The sequence below is a fragment of the Pan paniscus genome, chromosome 4, assembly GCF_029289425.2.
Source record: "Pan paniscus chromosome 4, NHGRI_mPanPan1-v2.0_pri, whole genome shotgun sequence".
Lineage (NCBI taxonomy): Eukaryota > Metazoa > Chordata > Mammalia > Primates > Hominidae > Pan > Pan paniscus.
The window spans coordinates 158,616,806-158,637,865 of NC_073253.2; the positions used below are offsets into that span (position 1 = coordinate 158,616,806).

The following is a 21,060-nucleotide window of genomic DNA, read 5'->3' on the forward strand; positions in this document are numbered from 1 at the left end:
ATACATTCTTGCCATATAAATTTCCTAACTCAGTGATGATTTATTCTACTCAAAACTAAATGTTAACATTTAATACATCTACATGTGATTATGAATATTAGATATGAACATTTCAATTTTCTTAGTAGTATTTAGGCAGACTGGCTTCTGTTAAGTTGGATTTCGTTTGTTTTCTTTATTTAAATAGGATTATTACAGCACCAAAAAACTTCTCTGAAGCCTTTCTCCACAACCTTGTTCTATGGATTCCATAATGTTACAATGGATTTAAGCTATGAAGCCTCAAAACATCACGAGATAAGCATGATGGTCTCAGACTTGGGAAAACTGCCTAATATTATGCTGTAGTGGAATTATGTTTAGATTTGAATTCATCTGTGAAGCATTCAAATCAAAGCTAAAAACCTAAATGTGAAATGCTAATGACAAGCCTGAGAAGGTAAACTGTGAATCTTCATTTCTATCATTGATCTAACATTAGATATTGGATCAATATATTTAGGTGGTATTGAAAATGCTATTGGAGGAGTCACACTAATACTATCAACTATCAGTCTTCCCACAGCTTCAATCACTCTCATTATTCTAATCCTACTCCTACTTAAATATTAAATTTTAAGTTATGAGGTTTATGTCAAAAGCAACATTTCACAAATGTACTTTTAAGGCATAATAAGGGTTAACATTCTAGGCAGTATAAACACACCCCATAATGCAAGTAATAGGTAATCTAGAGATGTGGACTTTATTGCTATATGGGAATTACATTTAAATTTGAGGGCATTTTATATAAAGAAAAATACAGACCTATAAAGTTTGGCATATTCATTAAGTTATCTTTTAATATTTTTTCTAGAAAACAGGTGACATTTGTATCTACGATAAAAATTTTTATACAGAACCTACTGCCTCAAACTGAATCCCATCAAGAAAACTAGTTTCTATTGTATTAGTAACTCAAAATAAATTATCACTTCGAAAACTTGCTTTCCCACACTAAGGTAAGTTCAGACTAGATTGAACACTCCAGAAGTTTTTTCTACTACAGACTGTTTTTAAGTTAGAAGTGATGGCAATTTTATAAATAGAGAATATACTTCCACTGATGCCCTTACTGTGCCAAAACAAAAATCTTAAGAAAAGCAAGTAGACACCTTCATAACTATGAATGAAGCTGCTGAGGTAGTGTTTAGGATCCTCCATGTCAGTTAGTGAATGTAAGAAGTACAGTGTTAAAGTGTTGTAAACAGTTACTCAGTGCAATGTATAGCCTGAGTCTATCCATGATGGCTATATCCAATTTGACATCACGTTATGGATCAATACACAATGAAAAACCAAAGAACCACAGTATGTCTTATTCTTAACTTTTGTAAACCATGTTTTATGGGTAACTTTTTAGTTTTCCCAAAAGGCTGATAAATTTCAATATTTTGAATACATCATTGTTAATTTTGAGTTGGCAGAGGTAAACTAACCAACTACCATTATGTTTTAGTACTAAGGGATATACCTTTCAATAAAGTTAATGAAATTCAATCCTTTGCTGGGTGGCTTTTTTCTCCTCTGATTTAATTAACTCTTTTAGCAATGTGGTAACAGAACATTATAAAAAGCTCTCTCTACTCAGTATATTTAAATTTAGTACTAAAGTTAGATGCATAGTACCAGAAACAATAAAATCCCTATTAATAATATGACTATTAGCTGACACTTTATTTTGTTTTTTCTGAAACATTATAAAAAGCTCTCTCTACTCAGTATATTTAAATTTAGTACTAAAGTTAGATGCATAGTACCAGAAACAATAAAATCCCTATTAATAGTATGACTATTAGCTGACACTTTACTTTTTGTTTTTTCTGAGACAGGGTCACTCTTGTCACTCAGGCTGGAGTGCAGTGGCGCGATCTTGGCTCATTGCAGCCTTGGCAGCCCAGGCTCAAGAGATCCTCCCACCTCAGCTTCCGAAATAGCTAGGATTATAGGCACATGCCACCGCACCCAGCTAATTTTTTTTTTTTTTTTTTTTTTGTAGAGGCAGTGTTGTCACTGTGTTGCCCAGGCGGATCTCAAACTCTTGGGCTCAAGTGATCTGCCCACCTCGTTCTCCCAAAGTGCTGAGATTACAGGCATAAGCCACCATGCCTAGCCTCTAATGTTTTTTTAATAGACATAGAATGATGACAAATAATTGTTTAATGTGTATTAAAAGTTGGTGTTTATGCATTATTAATCCCTTTTATCACTTAGATTCATCACTGCTACGGATGCTATCCTTAATACATATTTACTTTTAGTTTCAGCCCACTTGAAGTTTTGTGCCAGCCTTCTTACCTAATTAAACAGCACTTCAGCAGCGTGGTTGCTAATGCCAGGTAACCACCATGTGTTATGTTAGCCTGCTTGGATCAATTGTAATTATTACTGGAATTGAATTAATTAATATGATTTTGAACAGTTCATGTTCAAACTAACATCCTGTAAAGTAGACACTGCAAGGAGTTACTGATGAAAGAAAAGTTGTTCATAAAAGAAGCCTCCTTTTATAATTGACTTGCCTTAGACTTATTTAATAATGTTTCATAGTATTTTTTAAAAAAGTATCTGAACCTTGTACATATTTACAATTATGAGACATCCTATCTAAAAATTTATATTTTTGATTTAACATTTGTGGCTGGCAGTGATAATTTTTACTCTCTGGTACTATGAATCATCTCATTAAAATCCTCTCAACTGAATGACATTATCCCAATTTGCAAATGAAAGAGAGAGAACCTAATGATTTGCCCCTGGTCTATACCTGGTACTTGGAGGTAGGATTCAAAGCCAGGCAGTTCTGACTCCAGAGGCTGTGCTCTTAACCACTCTATACATTACCTCTCAAAATAGAAGATTAACTGGACTCAAGTGAAATTGCTTGTATAATTTTTAATCAAAACTATATGCTGGCCACATTAACTTCTGTGCTGTAATCATGATCATAGAATAATAACAACACTCAATTTATTTCTCTATACTAATAACTGATAAAATATGTTATTATTAAATCTATTTTTCAGAAACCAAAAAACAGTAAACATGAGTCAAGATGAATTAAAAGATAAGCCAATTTTTAAGGCCGAGCGCAGTGGCTCACACCTGTAATCCCAGCACTTTGGGAGGCCAAGGTGGACGGATCACTTGAGGCCAGGAGTTCGAGACCAGCATGGCCAACATGGTGAAACCCCATCTCTACTAAAAATACAAAAATCAGCTGGGTGTGGTGGCGCATGCCTGTAGTACCAGTTACTCCAGAGACTGAGGCAGGAGAATTGCTTGAACCTGTGAGGCAGTGAGACAAGATCACACCACTGCTCTCCAACCTGGGCAACAGAGTGAGGCTCTTGTCTCAAAAAATAAATTAAAAAGCCATTTTTATATTCATCAAAGTAGAGTTAGGAACAACCAAAATTGCCAAGGATAATTAGGGACATTATATAATGATAAAATTCACCAAGACAGTGCTAAAAGTGTAAGCACTTATTATCAGATCTTAAAAATACATGAAGAAACCAGGTGCAGAGACTCATTCATTCCTGTAATTCCAATGCTTTGGGAAGCCAAGGTGGGAGGATTGCTTGAGGCCAAGAGTTCAAGACCAGCCTACTCAACATAGGGAGACCCTATCTCTACAAAAAATTAAAAATTAGCTAGGCATAGTGATATACATCTGTAGTCCTAGGTACTGAGGAGCCTGAGGTGGGAAGACTGTCTGAGCCCAGGAGTTTGAGGCTGCAGTGAAGCATGACAGAGTTGCTATGCTCCAGCCTGAGTGACAGGGTAAGACTCAAAAAAAAAAAAAAAAAACATGAAGCAAAAAGTGGTAGCATTAAAAGGAGGACTGGACAAATCTTCATTTACAGTTGGAAACTTAAACATTCCTCTCTCAGTAGTACATAGAATTAACAGAAAATTAGCAAAGATGTAGAAAAATGGAATAATACTAATAACCAGCTAGATTTAATTGACATAAAACCCTTCTACCTAAAACAGCAGAATAAGCATTCTTTTCAAGTACACATGGAACACTCACCAAGATAAACCACATCATGGGTCTTAAACCTTAACAAATTTAAAAGAGATGAAATCATATAAAGTATGTTTTTTTACCATAATCTAGAAATCAGTAACAGCAAGAAAATCTCCAAACACTTGGAAATTAAACAACACATTTCTAAATAATTCATGATACTACAGGGAAGTCTTAAAATAAATGAAAATATCACCGTGCTTGGAATGCAGCCATGCTGGTGCTGCAATTTATAACAATCGACTGCTTTTTACTAAACAAGAAAAAGTTCTCAAATTAATACTCTAAGCTCCCACTTTAAGAAAGTAGGAAAATCTAACTGGGTGTGGTGGCACACCACTATAGTCCCAGCCACTCAGAAGGCTGAGGTAGGAGGATCATGACCCCATGAGTTTGAGGCTGCAGTGAGCTATGATCATAACACTACTCCAGTCTGGGTGATGAAGTGAGACCTGTCTACAAAAAAAAGAAGCCCAAACTAAACCTAAAGCAAGCAGAAAGAAGAAGAAAAAAAAAAAGAGGCAGAAAATAAATGCAATTGTAAACAAATTAACAGAAAACAATCAAAAAACTAATTTTTGAAAAGAGCAGTAAAATTGATAAACCTCTGGCAAAATTGACAAAAAAAGAGAAGCTGCCAATCTTAGGAATCAAAGAAAAGATAACAGTATAGATCCTCATTAGAACGACACAAAGAAAATACCATGAACAACTCTATGCACAGGATTAGATGAACCAATTCCTTGAAAGGCATACAGTACCAAAACTTAAATAAACCTCAATAAATTCTCTATTTTTAAAAATTGAACCATTGTTTAAAACCTTACTAGCAAATTCATAAAACATTTAAAGATATAACAAATTCTACAAATCTCTTCCAGAAAGAATAATCACTTTGCAATTCATTTTACAAGACCAGAATTAACATGATACCATACCAAGATAAAGATAATACAAGGAAAAAACAAACAAAAACAATTGCGCAATATCCAAAATGAACACAGACATAAAAATCCTCAAAAAATAAAAATCTAGATACATAAGCTGAATAATGTACCATGACCAAGTTTGGGGTTGGGAGGAAATATAAGCTGTTTCAAAATTCTGGAATCAATCAGTAAAATCCATGATTTTAACAGTCTAAAGAAAAAGAATGACCAAACTGATACAGAAAGAGCATAGAAAATTCAGCATCCACTCATGAAACTCTGCTAACAACAAATTAATAGATGGGAACTTGCTCAACATGACAAAGGGAATTTAAGAAAAGCCTACAGCTTGCATACATAATGGTCAAAAACAATGCTTTCAAAATCCTAAGATCCAGAATAAGACTGAGATGGCCACTTTCTCCATGTTATTGTTCTGGCCACTGCAATCAGGCAAGAAAAATCAAAGGCAAGAAAAATCATAGACTAAAAAGAATAAAATAAAACTTCCTATTCATAGTTTATGTAGAAAACTTAATGAGTTAACAACAAAATCAGGCAAGAAAAATCATAGACTAAAAAGAATAAAATAAAACTGTTTCTATTCGTAGTTTATGTAGAAAACTTAATGAGTTAACAACAAAATAACTCCCAAAACTAATGAAGTTTAGCAAGGTCACAGGATACAAGGTCAACAAACAAAAATAAAACACATTTGTACATACTAGCAATGTGCAATTGGAAACCCATGTTTCAAAAATAATACAACTTAACAATAGTTCCCCCAAAATGAACACTGTGGAATATATGCTGAAAAATGACATAAAATGCTGATAACTGAAATCAAAGAGGTCCTAAATAGATACCTCATGTTCATGGATTGGAAGACACAAAATTGCATTCAAAACCCCAGTAGGATTTTTTGTAGATACAGAGTAGCTAATTCTAAAATTCATATGGAAGGCAAAGAAACTAAATTAGCCAAAACAATTTTGAAAAAGATTTCAAAAAAATTTTGAAGGAATCATGCTGCCCAGTTTTAAGACTTACTATAAAGCTGTGATAATCAAGGCAATCTGGTATTTATGAAAGGATAAACACATAGATCAATGGAATAAAGTCCAAAACCAGACTCACATAAATAGCAATTGATTTCTGACAAAGGTGAAAAGACAACTCAATGGGGAATGGACAGTTTTTCAACAGATGATTTTAAAACAACTGAACATCCATATGCAAAAAAATAAACCTACCTAAATTTCACAGCTTATACAAAAATTAATCTAAAATGGATCACGGATCTAAATGTAGAACTAAATTTATAAAATTTTTAGAAGAAAAAAATCCATAGGCCGGGCACGGTGGCTCATGCCTGTAATCCCAGCACTTCGGAGGCTGAGGCGGGCAGATCCCTTGAGGTCAGTTCAAGACCAGCCTAGCCTATATGGTGAAATCCCAACTCTACTAAAAATAAAAAATAAAATGGGCTGGGAGTGGTGGTGCACACCTGTAGTCCCAGCTACTTGGGAGGCTGAAGCACAAGAATCACTTGAACCCAGCAGGCAGAGGTTGCAGTGAGTGGAGATTGTGCCACTGCACTCCAGCCTGGGTGACAGAGTGAGAATGTGAGTCAAAAAAAGAAAAAAGAAAAATTCCTCATGACCTGGGGTTAAGGTTCCTAGACATGACACCAAAAACATGATCCACCAATGGCATGATGGATAAGACTTCATCAAAATTAAGTCTGTGCTTCAAAAGACACTATCAACAAAGTAAAAAGAGAATAGAAGAAATTACAAATCATATACCTGGTAATAGACTTGTACCCAGAATATATAAAGACTCTTACTACCCAATAAGACAACTAAAAAAATGGGTAAAGAATTTGAATAAACACTGCTTTAAGGAAGATACACAAATAGCCAATAAGCACAAGAAAGAATGCTCAACATAGTCATCAGAGAATAGCAAACCAAAACTAGATAGAGATCCCATTTCATATCCACTAGAATGACTAAAATCAAAATGTCAGGTAAACAAGTATTGGCAAGGATGCAGAGAAACTGGAACCTGCATACACTGCTGGTGGGAAAGTAAAAAGATGTAGCTGCTTTGGGAAACAATGACAGCTCCTCAAATGATTAACATAGTTATCATATAACCTAAAAATTCTACTCCTAGGTAAGAAATGAAAACACATATGCACATAAAGACTTGTACACGTTTATAGCAGCTTTAGTCAGGACAGCCAAAGGGTGGAAATACCCAAAATGTCCAACTTACAAATGTATAAACAAAGTGATACAGCCATACAATGAAGTATTTTCAGACATACTAATGAATGTGCTGATACATGCTAGAATATAGATGAACCTCTTAAGACATGTAAAGTGAAGGAAGCCAGTAACCAAAGACCACGTATTATGATTCCATGTACATGAAATGTCCAAAATAAGGAAATCTATGAGATGAAAAGAGGTAGTATGGATGGCGGGGGATGACGGGAGAAGGATAAAAGCTAAACTACACAAGGTTTCTATCTGAGGTGATGAAAACATTCTAAAATTGATTATTGGAATGGTTGCATTTATCTGTGTATATACTAAAAGCTACTGAATTACACACTTTAAATGGGTGAAATGTATGTTGTTACAATAAAGCGTTTTTCTTAATTATATATGATCCCATTTATAACATGCTTGAAGACAAAAATATGGAGATGGGGATTAGATCAGTGGTTTCCAAGGTTTAGGGGCTGGGAGTAGGGTGTGTAGAGTACAAAGAGAGCACGAGAGTTTTTACGGTGATTGAACTCTTCAATACTCTGACTGTGGAGGTGTTTACACATATCTATACTTAAAATTCACCAAACCATACACCAAAAAAGTTAATTTTACTTTACTCAAAAAATTTTGTTAAATGTCAAAGAGAATAAAATTAAAAGAAAAATAGCCTCTTCCCCCGACAATTCATTCCTAAAATGAGCAAGATAGGAATCACAGGGTGAAAGGACTGCCATGGCCTGGAGTGAGGTATTAGGGTCCAGGCAGGATGAGGAGGACATTCCTGCTCAGCATAGGATGCGAAGCCTAAGCAGGGTGAGGAAGACATTCATGTGGGGAGATGTCCTACAACAGACAATCAGGCCAGGCGCAGTGGCTCACACCTGTAATCCCAGCAATTTGGGAGGCCCAGGCGGGCGGATCACCTGATGTCCGGAGTTCGAGACCAGCCTGACCAACATGGAGAAACCCCGTCTCTACTAAAAATTATAAATTAGCCAGGTGTGGCAGCGCATGCCTGTAATCCCAGCTACTCGGGAGGCTGAGGCAGGAGAATCGCTTGAACCCAGGAGGCGGAGGTTGCAGTAAGCCGAGATCGCGCGACTGCACTCCAGTCTGGGCAACAAGAGTGAAACTCCACCTCAAAAAAAAAAAAAAACCCCACAAATAATCAAATAGGAATCAGGTTTCTCACTGGTACTGAAAAGGGTTATAAATATGGAGAAGGAAAAAATGAAAATGAAGCCCATGGGATCAGAATTTATATGTGAATTCATGGTTTTCAATATACATAGATGCAGAAATATAGATGTAAAGACATGCATTATATATACACACCAACGGCAATTGCACACTAGCACAGATCTTAGCTTTTAAATATTACTCACTAAAGAGAACCCAGGCTCTACGGAAAAATGGCTGATTCTTGGGTTAGGTTGAGGACAGCATGAGAAGCCTGGTATATCTTATGCCAGAGAGTAACAAATTCATTGAATAATGATGGGAATGTGTCAGAAGGACAGAGGCCACCCAGAATGGACTTCTACCAGCCAAATGTACAATAATTTTGAGCATCAATGTAATGATAATAGGTTTTTTAACCTGCTGAATAAAATAGAAAATAATGAGTTTATAGAGATACGATAAATTTAAAGTCTGATGAGAAACAAGGTAGTATTTTGCAACTATCTTCTCAAGAAATAATTATAAAAATAACTACAGTGGAGAAGTCTGGCAGACACTACCTTAATCAGTCATCTAAGAAACACCATCAGAAATGAGACAAACTGAAATTATTAAACCATGACAGGATGCACTTCTATCACATTCCTGCCAAAGATGAATAACCTCAATCTAATCATGAAGTATCAGACAGAACTCAAAATAAGGGATGTTCTACAAAACTAGCCCATAATTGTCAAAAGTACTAAGTTGTAAAAGGAAACAAATGAGAATTTGTTCCAGAATGAAGTAAACTAAAGACAGCTGACATCTAAATGAAAGGCATGATTCTGACTGGATCCTCTTGCTATATGGACATTATTGGGACAATCAGTTCAATGTGAATGAAGTGAAGATCTGAGGATTAGAGGGTAGTAATGTGTCAACGTAAATTTCCTGATTCTAATGGTTGCATTGTAGTCATGTAAGATAATTTGAAGCAGATAGTAATCAGTAATGAGGAATCATGTCTTCAACTAAATCACAAATGGTTCAAAAAAAAAATTATCTGTAACTTTTCTATGCATGAGATTTAAAATTTTTTCAAGAGTTAAAAAGGGCAAAAAATAAAAAGGACATAAATAGGATATTGAATAAAATGTCTATAGACAATTCCTACCTATATGCCTAAATCACTTACAATCAAAATGATGCCACTGATATACAATTAGTGACCTTACTTCGCTTTCTGCCACAAAGGACTCACCTAATTACCATGATCACACTTCTCTTTTGTGTTAATCCACTTCTATTGTTAGGGTTTTAACTATTTTTAAACTTCTTGACATAAAGTAATCCCTCAAGTAATAATATTCTAATTAAGAAATTTACATTAACTCTTAATTTACTTAAAATACATTTATGGACTTTTTCCTTTATTAAAATTGTTTTCAGCACTATAATTTTGTGTGAATTGTTATACTTAGACAAAGGGGTATACAATTCCTATTTAGAAAACTTTATTGAATATCATACTTATCAAAAGAAAAAGTTAATTTTCCCCAAAGGCACCCTTCATTTCACATGATCTATACTCTAATGTTCTTTTGTATTAAAAATATGGTTGAATATGGAATTAGTAAAATGCAGCATATACAACTTCATGCTGAGCAAAAACAAGTCCAAAACAACTTTACCATATATCCATAGAATAGTTCCCACAGTACGTTTCCTATGTAAATTATGTTTGAATGCAATTTTTAGAACCATTTTAAGATACATTTTGCAATCTGTTAACTGTAGGCATCCACATTTTTCTTCCATTACATAATCTGTTTATCTGATTAAGTTGGCAATATCTGCTAGGATCCACAGAATGCAGGAAAAAAAGCAGTTATTTCTCAAGGTTTGAGAAATCTGGTCCACCTTTAGTGTAGTTTCCTGAGATTTCTGCTCCACTGAAGTCAAAACCAGGATTCTAAAAGATACAAACATATATATAATGAAATAAAACTTATAAGGAAAAATACAAGTACAAACTGGCAATTGATAAAAAAGGATATATAAATGACCAATAAATACATGAAAATATAACAGACTTCACTGTTACCACCAAAGTAATATTTAAAATTATGAGGCATTTTTCAACTCTCCCAGTTACAAATATTTAGACATCATATGTATACTACAATGTTGGCAAGTGTATGGGGAAACATATACTTCAATAAAAGTCTGTAGTTATATTTAATAGCTAGCATTTTTATTTTATTTATTTATTTTTTTTTTTTTGAGACGGAGTTTCACTCTTGTTGCCCAGGTGGGAGTGCAATGGTGCGACCTCAGCTCACCATAATCTCTGCCTCCCAGGTTCAAGCGATTCTCCTGCCTCAGCCTCCCAAGTAGCTGGGATTACAGGCATGCACCACCACGCCCAGCTAATTTTGTATTTTTAGTAGACACGGGGTTTCTCCATGTTGGTCAGGCTCGTCTTGAACTCCCAACCTCCGGTGATCCGCCTGCCTCAGCCTCCCAAAGTGCTGGGATTACAGGCGTGAGCCAGGCGCCCAGCCTATAGCTAGCATTTTTTGAGAGCTTTCTATATGCCACACAAATTTCTAAGAGCTATACATATATAAGATATTTAACCCTCACAACAGTCCCGTGAAGTACTATGTCAGGCCTTAGTCTTTTTGGTGGGCTATTTTGTTTATCCAACAAACATTTGTTGAGCTCCTACTTGTTTGGGAGACCATTAGAGGTATGTAGAATTCAAGAGCGAAAAAAAACAAAAATCCCTGCTCTAGTAGAACTTAACATTCTAGCAGGAGGAGACAAACCATAAATCAACCAGTACAGGGGCTGGCAGACTTTTTAAAAACTAGGTAGTAAATATGTTAGGCTTTGCAGTCCACATAGTCTCTGTCACAAATACTCAACTGTCTGAAAGACAATATACAAACAAATGAGCATATATGTATCGTAGAAAAGCTATAAAACAGGTAGTGGGCCAAATTTGGCCCAAGGGCTGTAGTTTGCCAACCGCTGATGTAGTGTTAAAAGTTGGTAAGTGACACAGAAAAAAAAAAAAAAACAGGATAAGGGAAATAAAATTATATTTAAATGGGATGATCAAAGTATGCTTCATTGAGCAATGATATGAAAACATAAAAGTCAGCCAAACTGTGGGAGAAGAGCATTGCAGTCAGGATAGCAAAGGGATGGGCTGACATGTTCTTTAAGGAACAGCAAACAGGCCAGTATGGCAAAAGCAGAATCACTAAGAGGGATAGCTGTAAGGGAGCAGGTAATCAGGGAGATGATGGAATAACTGATCAGAAAGGGCCCTTTAAGAGATAGAGAAATGACTTGCAGAGTTCTGAGAAGTGGCATGATGTGACTTGGATTTTAAAAGAACTGCTCTAACTGGCTGGGCGCGGTGGTTCACGCCTGTAATCCCAGCACTTTGGGAGGCCGAGGCGGGCGGATCACGAGGTCAAGAAATTGAGACCATCCTGGCCAACACGGTGAAACCCCACCTCTACTAAAAATACAAAAAAATTAGCCGTGCGTGGTGGCGGGAGCCTACAGTCCCAGCTACTCGGGAGGCTGAGGCAGGAGACTGGCGGGAACCCGGGAGGCGGAGCTTGCAGTCAGCAGAGATCGCACCACGCACTCCAGCCAGGCGACAGTGAGACTCCATCTCAGAAAAAAAAAAAAAAAAAAGAACTGCTCTAACTGCTATTTTGAGAAGACTATGGCAAGAGTAAAAGTGAGAAGACCAATTAGAACCTTATTAGAGTAATCCAGGCAAGACATTAGAGGTGGTCCAGATCAGAATGGTGGTAGAGTTGGTGGTGAAAGTGGCCAAATTCTAAATATATTTGGAAGGTAGCATCAGTAAGATTTCCTAATACATTGGATAGGGTATGAGAAAGATGTAAGAATCAAAGATGAGTCCCAATTTTTTTTGACCTGAACTACTAGTTTTCATCAACTGAGATGAGAAGGCTACAGGTAAAAACAAATATGGAAGGATGTTAGGGTGTTCAACTTGGACATGTTGAGCTTAATATACATTAGATAGCCAGGTGGAGATGTTGAATAGGCAACTGGGTATGCAGGTCCTAAATTCAGAAAAAAAGTCTAGGCTAGAGGTATACATCTGGAAATCATTATCATAAAGACGTACATTATCAAGTGTTGCAATCTAGCAATTCCTCTCCTAGATATTTATCTTAAAGATATCTTAGAACACTTGAGTAGTTTCACAGAGATGAAAGCACAGCTTTGTTTAAAATAGAGAAAAATGAACAAATCTAAATCATATCAAAGGCAAACAGCCAAATAATGATGACACATCCAAACTACAGAATCCTCTGAAGCAGTTAAAAAGAGTGAGTTTTATACCTATGTATTAGTAGAGAAAGAGACCCACAGCATATTATTAAATAAAAAAGCAACAAGAAGAACAATACACACAGTGTGATCCTCCATTTATGCTAAAAAACAAAACAAGCAATAGCCAACATATGAGATGAAAATGAGATAGATGCATGGAATGGGGAGAATGGTGGTGAAGGGGCCTTTCACTTTTTACACTAGGTAAGTCTATATTGATTCAACTATAGTAAGAGTTTATTCATGCATTACTGATGTACATAAAAGTAAGCTTAAACTCACAAATCACAGCAATACAAATAAATTCCTCTCAAGAAAATCTTTCGAAAAATCAAATCCATACAAGAAAGGCCATTTTTCTAACAATTCACTTTAAAAATTCTTCTAGAAAATGTTTGTAACTTTTCATAATGACATTTGAGTTTTAATTTCAAATAATATTTATTTGATGATTTTTATATATTTAATTACACATACTCATACACTTCATCTGACTTACTTCTTTTTGGAATCTCTCTAATGTAAGCTTTCTCTGCATTTGGTCTTGCACCCAAGGATCCGCTGCATATTCAGATTCTAGTAGAGAAGTCCAACAATTTGCTGCATCTCTCTTTGTCTTTGTAAGAACAATACGAACCATTTTTCTGTCCTCTAAAAAACACACACACACACACACACACACACACACACACGCACAAATAAATTAGAGTTCTTCATCAAGTTGGGTTTTTTTTTTTTTTTTGAGACAGTATCACTCTCACCAGGCTGGAGTGCAGCGGCTTGATCTCGGCTCACTGAAACCTCCGCCCCCCGGGTTCAAGTGATTCTCCTGCCTCAGCCTCCCGACTAGCTGGGAATACAGGCATGCACCACCATGCCTGGCTAACTTTTGTATTTTTAGTATAAACGGGGTTTTGCCATGTTGGCCAGGGTGGTCTCAAGAAGTTCTTCATTAAATTTTATATTTCCAAAAACAACTAACTAATCTTTTCTCCCCCTACTAGGTAACTTTGACATACAACGGTTTTCAACACATTTCTATTGCTTTATCTTTCAAAGCTGCAAAGACAAAAAAAGACCTAATACAAAAGGGGAAAATATATCAAGACAAAATTATTTTAATTTGATGAATTATAGTAATTACCCTTACCCAAAGTCCATGTTCCCTCATCAGCTATTGTAGAATCAAATAGTTTGCCCTGAAAAATAAAAATATAAGGTGCTAAAAATACAGAATTTAATTTTTATAAAGTTTTCATGATTAAGATTTACCTACTTTCCTACCTAATCCACATCTTATACCACCACTTCACCATGACATTTATAGGTGCACAACCCTAAATTTTCTCCCAGCAGGTAAAATGGAAACTAGTTTACACTGCAAGGGATATTTACTATGGCAAAGAACACAGAGCTCTCTAAAGAAAGATGAGGGCTCCTTAATTTTTAGAAGATACAGTAATACCACTGGCCAAATGTGAAATTAATATCTGAAATGCTTTAATTCTACCAATTTAAATTAACCACAAGAAGGGATCTGCTAAAACTAAAAAATGCTGTGGGTTTTTTTTGTTGTTGTTGTTGTTGAGACAGAGTTTCGCTCTGTCGCCCAGGCTGCAGTGGCACGATCTGGCTCACTGCAACCTCCACCTCCAGGGTTCAAGCGATTCTCCTGCCTCAACCTCCCTAGTAGCTAGGACTACAGGCGCCCGCCACCACGCCCGGCTAATTTTTGTATTTTTAGTAGAGATGGGGTTTCCCCGTGTTAGCCAGGCTGGTCTCGAACTCCTGACCTTGTGATCCGCCCGCCTAGGCCTTCCAAAGTGCCAGGATTACAGGCATGAGCTACCGCACCCGGCAAAATGTTGTTTTTAAAGTAAACTTTTAAAAACGTTTTAATCTTTTTGTTGGGCAATCGGCATTAAAAAAACTTTATGTATTCCAGATTTGATAGATTAGTTGTGACTAACTGTTCACAAACTCATGTTTTTAAAAAAAATAAACAAAATATAAATTTAAAAGAGACTGCACCAGGCCCAGTGGCTCAGGCCTGTAATCCCAGGACTTTGGAGGCCAACGTGGATTGCTTGACCCCATGGGTTTGTGGCTGCTGTGAGCTACAATCTCACCCCTGCACCCCAGCATGGGAGACAGGGACCCTGTCTCAATAAATAATTTTTTTTTTTTTTAAAGAGAGAATGCCTAAACTCAAATCCATTTTAATTTGTTGCCAAATTTAAGTTATAGAAAGTGAAATTAAATGTCACTAGGAAAAGCCCACATTTTAAAATATGTCAAAATTAGTGGGAAAAAAATCCCACTGGTCTATACGCACACCAGAAATCCCAAATTCAGCAGTTACTGCTAAATTCAGAAAGTTACTGGATTTACTAAAATAAATTTAAATCGTAATCTAAAACCATTGTTGAGGAAACTATGAATTGTACAATTCAGAAAAGTAACTGAGATCCAAGCTGACATAATGTCTTTCACACGAATCTTGAGGCACTCAAAGCACCTCCATATACTGTAATATATATAATAGCTAATAGCTAACGTATAGTATGAACTTATTACATACCAGTGAATACTCCAAGCTCTTCATACACATGAATACCATGTTATGCTCAAAACAATCCTATGTGAAGGGTACTATAACTACCTTATCTTGCGGATAAGGAAGGTATAGAGACACTGAACAATCTCTCGCCCAAGTTTACCAAAACTAGGAAACAAGTAGTCTCCCTTCACCATATTACACTGCCATCAAACATCTTGGGCATCTAACCTGAGAACTAAACCTAATTTCAACCTGTTAATTTAACTATACACTTAACAAAGAAAAAGCGGGTCCAGATCCAAAGAGCATTGGTGAAAAGAAATACAAGTACTACTTATTTTATGCACACACCTCTTCACCACCTGCTTGACCACTCCACAAACATGCAGGATTTTCAAGCTTTTAGATGAGAAAACTAATCACCTGACATCATCTCTTAATTCTCTGCCCGTTATTCTATCCCTATTTTCTTTGTTGTCCTTTCCTATATTTATCTATTTATGAATTACGCCTCCGTACAGGAGCTTAACCTCTCCACTGCAGGTACGTTATCTGTTGTCTTCCTGCCTGTCTTCAGTGCACGGAAGAAATATTTGTTCCTTTAGCAACCTAGTTAATCTGTTCCCAGCTGAAGCCCGTCAGAGAAGCAGAAGCAGCAGTCTGACTTAGTTTGAAAACTCAACAGGAAAATGGGCCCCTCAAATTTCCACAACTCAGCACCTGCCCTGAGGAGGCGGGGGCTCTGACCAGACCCAAACCTGGTCAATGTTATCCTCTTTCTCTTTCTGCCAGCCACAGGAGCCGTCGGGACACCCAACAGTCGTTCAGGTAAACGGGGCTGGGGGCGTCTGGGAAGAGGAAACTGAACACAAGCCCCGAGCTGCCGCTACCTTGAGGATCTCGCGGCCGCCCACCGACAGCGCCACATGCCGGCTCTGGAGGCCGCACTGGATATCCTGGGCGCGCGTGCCTGGCGGCACCTGAACTTCAATGAACACTTCCTCCAGGGTCTGGTACCACTGGCCCCACGGGGTCCCGCACGGTACCACCCCACTCCGCTCCTCAAACGGGGCCGACATAGTGTAGTCCCTCCCGGCCGCAGCCGCACCAGGCGGAGCCGAGCGCACGCGCGGAATCCCACGCTTAGGCTACGCCTCGGCCTCTCCGCTCGGGTCACTGCGCATGCGCAGGAACGCAAGCTGGCGCCTTGGTGTGCGTGTTCGTTTTTCCCTTTGAATGGCCATTTACGGCACCGGCAGGCCCCGGATGAAAGAATTGAAATCCAGAAAAGTTCACATGCAACGAACAATGGGACAGAATTGGAACCAGTGAAGCCGGAACTCACTACACCGTCACCTAAGTGACGCCAAAATGCACTTTCTAACGTCTCCGGAGTGAAGTGCGCTTGCGCAAATGCTAGGTTACAATTGAGTAACTCCGGGAATGACTGGGTGGGTGGGTGGGTGGGGCGGGGAACAGTAACGGTCTCCTATTGGATGGCAGCCTAAACTCACAGGCCAGCTAATTGGACGCAATCAGAACCCAGCATTCTTTCTTCGTGTTCATGTGCGGGATTGGTGTGCCCAGGGGTTTGGCTTTCCAATTGGCTAACGCCGGGGTGGGTGGGGAATGTGGGGAGATTTGAATTTGAAACCGGTAGGGAATGATAATCCGCATTCAGTTGTCGAGGAGTGCCAGTCACCTTCAGTTTCTGGAGCTGACCGTCAACATGTCCTTTCCTAAGGCGCCCCTGAAACGATTCAATGACCCTTCTGGTGCGTAAGGGGGAAAGAGCTGGGGGACGGGAGACGCCCTAATGCCCTTTGCCTCTTTCAGCTCCCTTCTTGGGAGGCAAGCAGGAGGCGATTTTAGGGTCGGGCTGGGGCTGATTCAGTTGATTGATTTTTCTCAAATATGCTCTAAGCATCTGTTACATGCCAAGCACTAATCAGGATGCTAAGGATACCGCAGTGAGTGAAACAGTCTCCGCCCCGTGGGGCTTACATTCAGGCGGGGAATACCGTCAATAAACAGCGGTAATGGAGAAACTACAGCAGGGCGTAGGGAATGGACCCGAGACGTTGGTAGCTATTTGAGTTTCAAGTCCGAGAGGGCCTCACTGATAAGAACACTGGAGTATTACATTTAGTCTGAACTTGTGCATTTCTTTTGTGTATTCCATTTGGGCATAAAAGAAGGAAGATTAGTAAAGGCAGTTTATGGGTGTAAAATTAGAGCAGCAGCACTTATTGAAAACAAACAATGAAGTTATGGGTGATATTGACCACTTATACCTCAAGCACCGTACTAAGGCTTTACATCGATTATTAGTTATGTTAATTTCCCACCAACTCTAAGGGGTAATCCTATTATTATTTTATTGATAAAAAGACTGAGACTAAAATTTGCTCAGTGCTACATTACCAAAGTGACCGGACTGGAATATGAACCCAGCCGCCATCGTGTGCTCTTAACACCGCAATGCACAGCACAGTAACCAGGAAGCCTTAGCTGTGTTTGGTAGGCACTCATCATTTAAGATGCTGTATGCGGCCGGGCGCGGCGGCTCACGCCTGTAATCCCAGCACTTTGGGAGGCCGAGGCAGGTGGATCACGAGGTCAGGAGATCGAGACCACCGTGAAACCCCGTCTGTACTAAAAATACAAAAAAAAAATTAGCCGGGTGCGGTGGCGGGCGCCTGTAGTCCCAGCTGACTACAGGCTGAGGCAGGAGAATGGCGTGAACCCGGGAGGCGGAGCTTGCGGTGAGCCGAGATCGCGCCACTGCACTCCAGCCTGGGCGACAGAGCAAGACTCTGTCTTACAGAAAAAAAAAATGCTGTATGCTGGGACTGTGCTACTAGATCTTGTTTATTCCTTCCAAAAGCCAAGTGAGGAAGGTACTGATATTGACCTCATTTTACAGATGAGAAAACAGAGGTTTTGTAACTTGCACAATCAGTAAGTGGTAGAGCTAAATATTAAAGCTCATGATTTATTCACTATCATACACTATTTCGTGGTTACTCATTACATCTCTAAGTTCTGTCAGCCAACGTGTGAATGAAAATACTCACAACTACTCACAAAGGAAGGCCAAATGAGCAAGTGAATCAGCACAAACTTATTTTCTTAGTTAAAAGATTCAAGGACCATATGATTTCCTGAGTAATCAAAGGACCTACTCTTAAGTTTTGTCAGTAGAGTGGCTTTAAGGTTTTTTTGTTTTTGTTGTTGTTTGCATTATAGTAGGTTAAACTGGCTTTATCAAAGATATAGTATTTCAGGCTCACAGTTACAGGAATAATACTAATTATTCATTTGATGCTTAATGTGTATGAGGCACTGTGGTGATTTTTCATATTCCAGTACTCCAGCCTGGGTGACAGTGCGAGACTCTGTTTCAAAAAAAAAAAGCAAAAAAAACCCCAAAATTTATATTTCAACCTAAGATGTATTTTTATATCTCTACACATAGATATGAAAGAAAAGTTTCACAAAACAATGCTTAACTTTGCAGCATATGAGTCATGCTGACTTTTTCTATTGTTTTTACTTTTTAAATAATGCTAATCAAGATCTACTCATGGGGCTGGGCCTGGTGGTTCACACCTGTAATCCCAGCACTTTGGGAGGCCGAGGCAGAGAGATCAACTGAGGTCAGGAGTTCAAGACCAGCCTGGCCAACATGGTGAAACCCTGTCTCTAGTAAAAATACAAAAAACTAGCTGGGCGTGGTGGTGGGAGCCTGTAATCCAGCTACTCGGGAGGCTGAGGCAGGAGAATCGCTTGAACCCAGGAGGCAAAGGTTTCAGTGAGCCAAGATGGCGCCACTACACTCCAGCCTAGACAACAGAGCAAGACTCCGTCTCAAAAAAAAAAAAAAAAAAAAAAAAATCATGAGTTCCTGTCTACTGTTTGACAAACATTTAGGGGACAGCAGTAGTTGCCTGGGAATGGTCCAAGCTCCTTGCTCTTCCTATTTATTTGCATGAGACTCTAGACTGAAGTAAATAGCTTTTCAGAGAATAGTATTAATCTATTTGTTCCCAATCAGCTAAAGCTTTAGGCTAATAGTATTTTAATTACTTTAAGTCCTAAAGGCCCCATCTCAAGTCTGCTATGTGTATTTACTCAGAAATGCCTTCAAATCTGGGACTTTAGTTAAGTGAAATTATGCAGTATAAACTTCTGGAACATACAAATATAGTCTAGTACAATTTGTACTTTGCGTAACATTGGCTTTTTGAATTTCCTAAGCCTCACATTGTTTATCTATAAATTATCACACAGGGTTCTTGTGAGGATTAAATAAAATAACATCTGTAAAATGCTTAGCATAATGCCTGGCATTTAGTAAGTGCTCAAAAAATTCTAGTTGCTCTAGTGTGGTTGCTTTTCTTCCGTGTGTTTGAATTGCAGTTGACATCTTTAATAGGTCTGATGTATTGATATTAGCCAGAGATGGATTATCACTATAAATTTTTATTCTAGGCTAAACATTGAGGGATAGACAATTTTAATTACTTTATTTCTAGAAACTGATAGTAGTTATCTTTGTGACTCTCTTCGAGTAGAGTTGACACCAAGTGTTTTATTTGCTATATTCAATCCTTAGTGAGAAAGCCATATATTGCCTGTAATATATGAAGTTCATCTCAAAACTGTTGTTTGCTCAGTTGCCTGTGTTCCTTTGACCCGGTTGATATAAAGGGCAAGATGATATTGTTCTTCATAGAGAGGCCTTCTTTATAATATCAAATGGATGCAATTTTTTACATTTAAAAAAAAGCAGTTTGTTAATGACATTTTTACATTTATATTCACTTTATTATGACATGTTTTAACTTAAGATCATAAGTAACATTAGATAATATATTAATGTTTTCCATTTCCTCTAGGTTGTGCACCATCTCCAGGTGCTTATGATGTTAAAACTTTAGAAGTATTGAAAGGACCAGTATCCTTTCAGAAATCACAAAGATTTAAACAACAAAAAGGTAATATAGATCACCAAAGAACAATGGTTATGTGATCTTATAAGTTTTAAAGTTATGTATAACAATATTTAAAGATGTTATAGCATTTTTTAAAATGTGAAGCTAGAACTATATTTAAATTTTATTTGATGGATTTATGAAAGGGTCAAGTACAGAATAATGCTGTCGTCATTACATTGTTATATAACCAGGAAAATTAAGCAAGATACTCATATTGATATGTAGCTTCCCTTTTGGTAATTACCTTGACTTGTCAGGGAATATTAGGAAAATCAGAAAGGTGTTAGATGTGTAAAAAAATTGTATGAGTAATTATTTGAAAATGTACAACTAAGGAAAGAATATATTGTTTCATCAAAAGTTGTAGTTAGAAATTTGGGGCCGGGCAAGGTGGCTCGTGCTCGTAATCCTGGCACTCTGTGAGGCCAAGGTGGGTGGATCACGTGAGTTCAGGAGTTCGAGACAAGCCTGGCCAACATGGTGAAACCCCATCTCTACTAAAAATACAGAAATTAGCCAGGTGTGGTGGGGTGCGCCTGTGGTTCCAGCTACTAGGGAGGGAAGTGGGAGAATTGCTTGAAACTGGGAGGCAGAGGTTGCAGTGGGCTGAGATGACACCAACTGCAGTCCAGGCTGGGTGACAGTGAGACTGTCT

General features: G+C 37.9%; 3 protein-coding genes across 9 annotated transcripts in view; 2 read left to right on the top strand and 1 right to left on the bottom strand.

Moving 5' to 3' along the window:
* The window catches only part of CCNG1 (cyclin G1), a 13,902-nt gene extending 6,223 nt beyond the window's left edge, over positions 1-7,679 (top strand). Inside the window, exons 7-9 of one of the 3 annotated variants that reach the window (XR_010112242.1) lie at positions 188-439; positions 2,301-2,378; positions 3,066-7,679. Coding sequence is in view for 1 of the 3 variants with exons in the window: in XM_034960923.4 (XP_034816814.1) it covers positions 188-254 (67 nt within the window). In the remaining 2 variants the exon portion in view is untranslated. Of the gene's footprint in view, positions 1-187; positions 1,540-2,300; positions 2,379-3,065 lie in introns of those variants that run through there. The other 2 variants (XR_010112241.1, XM_034960923.4) reach the window with 2 other exon arrangements.
* Positions 5,590-16,491, bottom strand: NUDCD2 (NudC domain containing 2). The gene is made up of 4 exons (XM_003810907.7): positions 16,296-16,491; positions 13,996-14,044; positions 13,345-13,496; positions 5,590-10,425 (listed from the first exon to the last, which is right to left on the bottom strand). Exons 1-4 carry the CDS (start codon positions 16,482-16,484, stop codon positions 10,342-10,344), a joined length of 474 nt encoding a protein of 157 aa, XP_003810955.3. The 5' UTR covers positions 16,485-16,491; the 3' UTR covers positions 5,590-10,341.
* An 89-nt stretch (positions 16,492-16,580) lies between these two features.
* Positions 16,581-21,060, top strand: part of HMMR (hyaluronan mediated motility receptor) — a 31,751-nt gene continuing 27,271 nt past the window's right edge. The window contains exons 1-2 of one of the 5 annotated variants that reach the window (XM_055112848.1): positions 16,581-16,825; positions 20,307-20,405. In XM_055112848.1, the coding sequence (XP_054968823.1) occupies positions 16,819-16,825; positions 20,307-20,405 (106 nt within the window). In that variant the 5' untranslated portion in view covers positions 16,581-16,818. Of the gene's footprint in view, positions 17,181-20,306; positions 20,406-21,060 lie in introns of all 5 variants that reach the window. The other 4 variants (XM_003810903.4, XM_055112849.1, XM_008963290.3 and 1 more) reach the window with 4 other exon arrangements.